At 30.7% G+C, this 9,836-nt stretch overlaps 1 protein-coding gene across 4 annotated transcripts; it reads left to right on the top strand.

The window, feature by feature from the left end:
• The first annotated feature begins 306 nt into the window (after positions 1-306).
• On the top strand, positions 307-3,881 carry LOC101263967 (uncharacterized). Of its 4 annotated transcripts, none has more exons than XM_004232788.4 (4): positions 307-524; positions 836-955; positions 2,994-3,193; positions 3,330-3,881. In XM_004232788.4, the coding sequence occupies exons 2-4, from the start codon at positions 866-868 to the stop codon at positions 3,586-3,588; spliced, it is 549 nt and encodes a 182-aa protein (XP_004232836.1). In that variant the 5' UTR covers positions 307-524; positions 836-865; the 3' UTR covers positions 3,589-3,881. The 4 variants fall into 4 exon arrangements, with proteins under 4 accessions (XP_004232836.1, XP_004232835.1, XP_069150587.1 ...); XM_004232787.4 differs by having other exon boundaries at positions 506-651; XM_069294486.1 differs by lacking the exon at positions 307-524 and adding an exon at positions 643-696.
• The last annotated feature ends 5,955 nt before the right edge of the window (positions 3,882-9,836 follow it).

Here is a 9,836-nt window from a genome sequence, read left to right as displayed (position 1 = left end):
TGGAGCAGTATTGTTTAGTCGTCTATGTTTTGGATGAAAAAATCTTAAGATTCTAAACAATATCACACGGGATATCAATAACTTGTTCTACCTTGAATCTCTGGATGTGAGTAAATTCATTTGTGCAAAACTTTTTGATGTTTTTCTTAACGTGATTTGCTCCTTGTGGGACACACGTGACCACTTTAATTTTCCTTTACTGGACACATGACCACTTTCATTTTAAAGTGGAAAACAGTAGCTTTCTACCATTATAATTTTTTAATAATTTGATAAAGTAAGTAACTAAGTTAATATCACAAGTTGAAAGGGATAATGTAGGTTCAAGTACAAACGCAAAAATTAAATTGCATATATTATTTATGCAGTGATACTGGCTTAAAATCTAACTCTCAGAATGCTAGTATAATTTATACTATATTATATTTTTTTTTATACACAACCAATTAAATGTTGCATTATCTTCTACAAGTTTTATACTGAGATTAGTTGCACTAATAACACTAGGCCACCTCTTAAAATAGGTAAGTTGGGTTTAAACATAAACCTATTTTTATATTTTCATACATAGCGAGGAATATTGCATCAACAATGCTAACTTTTTTGTATAAATAAGTAGAAAAAACTGATGTAACGTAATTTAGACATCAGGTACCCCTTCCTTCCATAGCCTTGCACCTTTTGCTTCCTCACCAAGTAGCCCTTTAAAATTCAAATACTTTTTTTTTTTTTTGGATATGTTAAGTCTAAATTTGATTTCTAGCTTACGTATACGCATGAGTTTTTAGTTTTTTGTGCATAAATATAGGTTGTTTGGGTTTGATTTTGGTTGCAGATAGCAAAAATATAAAGTTTGTATAGCAAGATGGCTTCAACACTGTTACTAGTTTTGGTTTTTGTGCTTGATTTGATTGCTTTTGGACTTGCTGTTGCTGCTGAGCAGAGGAGGGCTACTGTGAGTTCTTTTGCGATAATTCTTCTTCTGTTTTGCTCTTTCCTGTATGTTTTATTGTTATATTCTTCGTTCATCTTTCAGTATCATACTATATACTACTGTATTGGAGTTTTTTTGGTGTGGGTTTGTATGTTTAGGAATCGAAGAAATTATGTAGTAGCTATTTTAGAGGGTAAATAAATTCTCGACCCATAAAATTCTTCGTGTATTATGAACAGTAATTATGGTTTAGAACTAGCCAGGTTGAAGATAGTTGGATTATGCTATAGTATATAGTTTATAGCTTGTTGAGATGATATCCATGGAAGGACCCAGAAGTTGATTTAATGAACTTTTGAATTTTGAACAAGTAGGGTCATGCCCCTCTACTGGCCTACTACATGTGTCTGCTTATTGTTGTCGTCTATCAGATTACAGTCAAATTTCTTTCTAGGGTTTGGCAATATGGGACCTCTATGTATTCTGTTATATTGAGTGGCTTCTCATTTCTCAAATGGTGACTCAACTAGTAATAGTTATTATCTCAGAAAAATGATTTTCTAACTATCTGAGAATCTAATCCTCATTTTATGTAAGTAATGTCTTTTGAGTCTAATTAGAGGTTCTTTGCAAATCAAGGTTTTGTAAATTTTACACTTACCCCTATTCGAACTTAATGTAAGCGTCACAACATCAACAACTTAAGTTTAATCTGACCAGTGTTGGTAAATTGGATCCGTGCTTCCATTATGTATTATGTTTGCTAAGGCCTAAGTTCACATTGATACCTACAAATTCCTCCATCTGTTCATAGATCTACCTTGTTCGCTTTTATTACCATCTATCGCCATAGTGTCACATCTACAGATTAGTTTACATATGCTGAAGCTTGTCGTGATATCAGGTCAATTTTGTTACCTGAATAAAGGACTTGGTGACTTAGATGCTTTTAGTTATGTCAATCAAATATTAAGTTAGAAGCATTATTTTCCCATTCTCATTGTTATATAAGCACGTGAATAGATTTGCAAGTCTGACCTGAGATAATTCCCTATCCAACTTCTTGGGTGTGGATAAACTTGGAAGGAGTGCTAGTTATATCCTTTATTCAGTTGATTTAAAAAGGTTGTTTCGATGCTTTGATATTCCGCAAGTAACTTGATGCTCTTTTAAGATTTGGATAATCAAATTAGAAAAGTAACTTGTTCAGTCACATCGCCATATAAACAAGTGAGTGGATTAGAAAGTGTGGCCAGAGATCTCAAGTACATGTGGACCTTCCCTTTCAAGATACTATGCATCAACTTCATCCATGGTATTATTACATCTTGCTTGGTGTTCTCTCTTCTTCCCTTGAATCTCCGTGCGTGTGGTTGGAAGGTGAGGTGATTATAATCTTTTGTTAGGTCTGTATTAAATCAACCCCAATATGTATGTCTACTCTCTAAGAGAGTTAACCAATGTTGATGTCCTTGATCAAATGCAAGTGGAGTAGAAGTTGTCCGAGCATGTGAGTCTTTACGTGATCTGATGTGATAAGAGTTCTCATTGACTTTTTGAGGTTAGCAGACAGGAACCGATCATGACAGACTAGTTCTGCAAGAACAGCGAAGTTACCAAGTAACACGTACATATTCAAAATGGACATGGTTCATAGCTTACATGCAGGGACGGTTATAGTCGTTGTAGGAGCCAACTTAGATGGTGGCCTAAGGGGAAATGTGAGATTTCAGAGCAGTTAGAAGAAGTAACTGATAGAAATCAAGATCTGCGCTAATTGCTTAGTGTTTTAGTTTAATATTATAACAGCATTTCTGACTTAGCTATTTTTGCTATAAGGTTGATGTTTCTATACTTGACAATGTTTAGTACTAATAATATACAGTAACTGATAGAAATCAAGATCTGCGCTAATTGCTTAGGGTTTTAGTTTAAAATTATAAAAGCATTTCTGACTTAGCTATTTTTTGCTATAAGGTTGATGTTTCTATACTTGACAACATTTAGTATTAATAATATACATTTTCAGTAAGTTTAATTTTTGGGTTCTTTATTTCAGGCAACGATCAACAGAGATGCAGAGTATAACTACTGTGTGTATGAGTCAGATGTTGCAACTGGCTTGGGCGTGGGTTCATTCTTCTTTCTTTTATCTAGTCAGCTCCTCATAATGTTTGCAAGCCGATGTTTATGCTGTGGGAGGGCACTGCGACCAGGAAAGCCCCGATCATGGGCTATTGTCTTATTCATCACCTGCTGGTATGTTTCTCTGTAAACATGGTTCATGAACTACATTTTAGTGTTTGCTAGCCAGAGTAGAGACATAATGATTTCACTGATGTATGCAAGAATCTATTCAAATATGAGAGAAACAATTATGTCTTGAATTTTTCAGGGTCACCTTCTTTATTGCTGAAGTGTGCTTACTGGCGGCTTCCGTTAGGAATGCCTACCACACAAAGTATAGGACTTACTTGGCACAACATCCTCCATCCTGCGAGGTTTTGAGGAAGGGAGTCTTTGGTGCTGGCGCTGCTTTTATTGTTTTCACAGGCATCGTCTCTGAACTTTTCTACGTCAGCTATTCCAAGGCCGATGAAGGATCCATTCCTCCAAGAATGGATGGTGGCATAAGGATGAATGCGTTCATGTGAATCCATTGAGCAGAAGGAGGTTTTGGTTGTATACTCTCTAAGCTTTTGCACTTACTTAGACTGTGATATTGGTAACGTGGTATACTTAACCCTGTTGGCTTGCTGATTTGACTTCAACAGAATTAGAGATTCTGATCATTTGTCGCGACTTTATGTGCATCCTTCATCATTGTCCAAAATTTCTGAGTAGGGATATAGACATAGATAGATATAACTGCTACTTGTGATTTCTGTTATACAATGTTTTGAAGAAAGTTTTCTGGGGCCTTGAGATGATTCTAATGTTCCTATAATCCTATTGCCATTTCACAATCTGTTTTAGTAGAATATTCATTTTTCTTGACACGGTTTGAAACTCAGTGAATAATGGTTCTGCCCGCCCTACTATCCTTCCCCCCAAATGGGTTTGAATACCTGTTATGTGATTGTGATTGTGATTGTAATAGTGATAACAGATAAGTGTCATATAAATATGTTATCATTTCATTTATAATTAATTACGATATATTTTCACCTCATTTAATGGTTTTGAAGTGAATAGTTAGTGATAAATTTCTTTTGGATGGAGAAATCTTCATAACTTTTCCTATGGCCAAGTATACATGAAAGACCTAATCATAATGCACGAAACTGTTACAGATCGTTTGGTAGGGGATTAGAATTACATAGATTTTAATATCAATATCGTAGATACTAGTTTTGTATTCTAAATTTTGAATGAATTATTATATGTACGTGAATAATTTATTTCATAACTAACTATCAAAAAATTTATATCAAAATAAACATATACATAACTTACTACCTTTACTAGTTTTCAAACGATCTCGTAGTATTCAACTACAAAAAAATAAAAAATAAATAAAAATTGGTACAAGAAAAGGTTCAAAACTTAATAGAAACAAAGAAAATACTAGATAGTCTTTCTTTCATTTATCTTAACTTTGATAGATAAAATTCTTAGGTACTTATCGCTTATTGGCGGAAGATAATATGTATTCTGTAGAATATATTAAATTGTACAAAATCTAATCCATACACCACGATTAAAAAAAAAAAAACAGTACAAGAAGTGGGGAGCAAGAGGGAGTGATTCCCCAAGACAGATGTAGAGAAAAAAATAAATCTTGTGAAGAATTATTGATGTAAAGAGATAGACATATCTATATATCCACTAGAAAGAATCTTCCAATTCCATTCAATCACATCTAAATCATCCCACCACTACCTAGCTGGAATTAGACCCCATCAATCTCTTCCACCTCTCAATTTTCACACCCTTCTCTATCACCAATCTATAACCAATATTTATTATCGTAAAAATATTTAGAAGTTAACATTATTATATTCAGAATCACTGAATTTTTCAATATATTTGTTATTGTTGCTAAATAATTTACAGATGTATTGCCACACAACATTTGTGTACTTGTTTTCTCATTCACAATCAACATTATTATAGCATGAAAGCTGATTATAAAAAGGGATATATAATTTTCGAGGAAAAGAAAGGTTAATGGTAACATTAATACTACTAATTAACAAGACTTGGCTTGAATATTAGCCCTGCATGAAATTAAAATTTACATCAAAACAAATCCTTTCACTAATTATCAATAATATACAAACATTTCTCTTGATCATCCTCTTATGGTTTGATCTCTAAATCATCCCATGATATATTGAGATCAGCTGCATTACTCAACGTCTCGAATTCGTTCCAATTCCAATAATTATTTGACATATTTTCATCTATAATAAGATCATTATTGCTTGTTTCTGGAACTTTCCATGGCTCATAAGAATGAAGATCATTGTTGCTTGTAATTGGCATAATTGTAGTGATTGTTGACTCCTCCAATATTGTACTATCAAACTTCCCCATATGTTCATAATTATAATAAACGTTTGAAGATAATTGAGTATTAGTACTAGAATTGGGAATTAATGAAAAATGTGTATTCCCATGATCTTGAGAAATATTTGAAAATATGTCATAAGGTAATGAGGATGAAGTAAGATTTTTGATATCTTCATCTATAGCACTAGTAATAGTACTATTTCCCCTTATTAATGTGACACTTGGCAATATGGAACTTGTAATAATACTATTGGTCATACTCGTCGTTGTGATTAGTGGACACCTCTGATCGTTTACTTCTAATCTGACATGTTTCCTTCCATTTATATGATCAACGGGATCAGTAGGTCTTACACGCTTATTTTTTCGCCCACCGCCTACCGGAACGTTACGTAGGGTGCCACCTTCGGTCCAATGCCTCTTACAACCTTTACAATAATGTCTAGGCTGTGACTTGTTGTAATTGTTGTAATAACAAAATTTTGTGTTGATTGAATCACACCTTGGACATTTCAACGACTCCGATTTCGACGGCAGCTGCCGCCTTATCGACGGTGGTTCCGGTCGAGTATTGTGGGTGGTGGTGGTCCAATTATCTAGACCATCATCATCAATTGAAACCAACTTAGTACTCAACCCCATAAATCGATAAACAAATGAACCTTCGCTACCTGAGCAATGAAATATATAATTCTAGTATACAGAAACGAAACAATCGACGTATTGATTTCTAATGTATAATTTTTGCGTTTGGATCTTGATACAAGAAAGAGAAATGAAGATGAAGAGAATTGGAGTATTATTATATGGTGAATTTTCTTTGAAAGAAAGAATATTATTTATGAGGAAGGTGATGAGAAATGAGAATGTATATCACTAGCTATCTTTATTTTTATTTTTTAAAAAATGGGTATATACTTGTGAAAGGGGTGGTGGTCTATGGGGGCTATCAATCTATCTGTAAAATCAAAATAAAATATAATTTTATATAATAAGATCTAGACATAAGATATATATTTAATTTTCTAGGTATATATGTTTATATCACTTGAGAGCAATAGTTGTATGGTTTTGATTGAAACTTGTGGCTTGTGGGGTGCAGTCTATATTAAATTATGACTCTTAGGTTTCAATTTAGCAGACAATCTATAACATCCCCTCCTATTATTATTGTATTCTTTCATCTTATAATTATTTATTTCAAATCGAAAAATGTTGCTTTCATTTTTTTATCAATAAAAAGTATTAATTTTTGTTAAAAATATATATATTTAATAGTAATTAATTTTTTATCATCAATTAATTATCACTAATAATTATCTTTGATATAACACAATCAACAATATAAAATATACATGTAAACTATTAAATTACAAAAAGAGGTTAGTAATTAAGCGTTGTTCATCGACACATAGCCTGAAATAAGTGGTAATTGTAAAATGTAACATGCTAATTGCTAAATCACAATGATTATTACAGCTAATCCTTGTTGTAACATTAACTTTTTAGTTAAAAGATGAAAGAAAACGGTAATTTAAAGTAATTTTAAATACACTTTTCATCACATCCATATGTGTTTTGGCGTGCACACCTTCTATTCAAATCTTATACACACTAGTACCAAAAAAACAAAAAATATTCTACTTATATATAGTGTATATTTTGGATGAGAAGTATTTAATTTATTATTTTCACTTTTATCGCACATTCCTAAGAGGCAAAGGCAAACTAATGTCTAAAAATCGTACACAATAGATTTAATGATTGTAATTTAAATTTTATATTTATAAATGTACTAAAATTTTAAATTCTGTCTCTATCTCTATCTCGATTCAGACTCGAAAAAATATGTACCAAGTATAGTGGAAATTTGGTAAGAGAGATGTTCCATTCAAAGTACTAAATTTGTATAGAAAAAGGGACCATGTGTCATGTGTGACATGGATTATTGAGTTAAGTGATGTGGTCAATTACTCAATTAATTAAAAGAAAAAAAGTAAAGGGAAACCAACAAATAATTTATACAGATCCAAGAAGATGCTTACAAAAGGGTAACACCCACCTTTTATTTTTATTTTTTCTCATATTCCTTTAAATTACACATACAAAATTATTTTTTCAAGTCAAGTTCATATAATTATTTTTAGTGAATAAAAGGGAATGGTCGGTTTGATATTGACTCCACTTGTGAAATTGTTATGCTATAAAGGGGTTGATGAGATTTACATGTAGAGTTTGGGCATATAGTGTGGAAGTAATTTATTTAAATGGTTGGTAGATATTGTTTTAATGAATAGATTATTTAGTATTGTTATTTGTTGTAATATAATGTTACATATTAAATTTATTTAAAAAAAAGTGAGTTGGGATAGAGATATTATTAAAAAAAAAAATTCTTAAATAATAAATAAAAATAAAATGAAAAAGAAACTTTTCAATTTTCTTTATCAGATGATAAATTTAACGATAAATGAAATTTAAGTAACAATCAAAACAATTATTATATTTAAATTAATAACACAATACAATACAATAACTAACATCCATCCAAACAAGGAGGCTTTTAGGATGACATAAACTTATAGAAAATACACAAGTGTATAAAAGAACTTTCGTCATTTTATTTTAACTGTCTTAGCTTGACTAAATTAAAGTAAACATAAAGAGAAAATAAGACTGATTAATTTTATAGTTTTAAACTAAGTTATATATGATGTATTGTATTTTCTAAAATAAAAACTTAGAGCTTTAATTTGACGCAATCAGTAAAATTATCATCACGAATCAAAACTTCATGAATTCAAGCTTGTGATATATAAATATATGGTCCGACTCTTCCTTGGACCCGCCAATAAATAAACATAAACCATAACATAATGGTCATTATTTTCAATGGTATGATGATGAATATATTGGCTGCAACAATATCCAGTCGTGAAAGTCAGCGGTAGTGTCAAATATGTTTGGTTTTTGTTCATTTCTCTATATTTACTATGATATGTTCTACTAATAATTTTCATCGAAAAAATTTAAAATATAAAAAAGTAAAAATATAGAAAGAAGTCAACGAAATTCAATATTTACTCTATATATATCACAAACATAAAAAGATAGATATAACTATTCTAAATTAACATAAATAATCTATATTAACCGTTTAGAATTTTCAAATCATATAAAAAGATCAAATTACCCTAATTTGATGTGTGCATCCCTGAAGTGCGATAACCATTCACATCATTTGTTTTTTTTTTTTTTTGAAAAAAAAAAGTAGACGAATATTTAAATGAAAATTAATTAAATAATTATAAATATGAAAAACCACAGGAAAATAAGCCTAGTCAAGCATATAATTAAAATTCTCTGAATGTTAAATTAGTAAGATATATTTATTATTATTTGTACAAATTCAAACGTGGTCGGTTTGTTAGGTACTGTCACTATGAGAATGTTTTTTCCCCTTAAATATTATTAAAAGAAAATGACAAAAAAGAATATTTTTTGGTCGGACAACTAGGACTTCTTCATAGCTTAGTTATAAAGCTTAGATTCAAATTTAATTAAAATAATGAATTCAAGTTGAAATTATGAAGACGAAAAAACATTCTAATTTGACAGCCTAACGTGTGGATTAATTAATTAACAATTGCACGTGTTTACATAAACCCACTATATCAATTTTAATATTAAATAACGTCACATTTATTTTTAAAGATGAATTTAATGAAATTTAACTATGTATAGAATATAGTATAATTTTCTAATGATTCAATTATAGTTGACACGTGTTTTGAACAAAAGATGTCTCCATCACTGCTTATTCTATGTTCGATCCTTTTTTTTTAATTCTGTTTATTGTATTAATGTTTTAACAATTAATTAATGGGAGAAATCATTAGACATGATGGGGTTTACCAAATAAATGGACCACTTTTTAAAAAAAGATTTGTATGATAAGGTTCCAGCTTGGTTAAATCATGAAAATGAAAATCTCATCCATGTACTAATCAGTGCACAAAATATTCATCATGATATATTTCCATTAAGCTCAGCCGCCCATTTGCATGATTATAACCACTATGCAATTCTGAGCCAGAAAAAGTTATACAGAAATTAGAATGTAACAATTACTAATAAATGATGATGCAAGTTTTAATTATTTCGTGCATATATTTTTTAGAGGAATATTTAATTCATTACAAAAGTAAGATACACACCATATCGTTATTTAATTCACCATTGTTTATGAATACTCAATAATGCACAAAAAGAGACAAGAGGTGAACTTTACTAGTTTCGTTCTATTTCAATTAAGAATCCTTGTAGGCTTTGTTTGATATTTTTGTGAAATAAATATGGTGGGCACACAGGAAATGGCAAAGGGTAA

Source organism: Solanum lycopersicum, chromosome 2 (assembly GCF_036512215.1).
Source record: "Solanum lycopersicum chromosome 2, SLM_r2.1".
NCBI lineage: Eukaryota > Viridiplantae > Streptophyta > Magnoliopsida > Solanales > Solanaceae > Solanum > Solanum lycopersicum.
Note: the sequence above shows the minus strand (reverse complement) of the source record. Positions and strands in the feature narration are given on the sequence as shown.

Excerpts from the sequence above, each read along its gene's own strand:
- LOC101263967 (XM_010318423.4), top strand. The coding sequence starts at position 2,204 with ATGTGGACCTTCCCTTTCAAGATACTATGCATCAACTTCATCCATGGT. Across the intron at positions 2,315-2,993 it reads TCCGTGCGTGTGGTTGGAAG|GCAACGATCAACAGAGATGC; the intron begins GTGAGGTGATTA and ends TCTTTATTTCAG. Across the intron at positions 3,194-3,329 it reads GTCTTATTCATCACCTGCTG|GGTCACCTTCTTTATTGCTG; the intron begins GTATGTTTCTCT and ends TGAATTTTTCAG.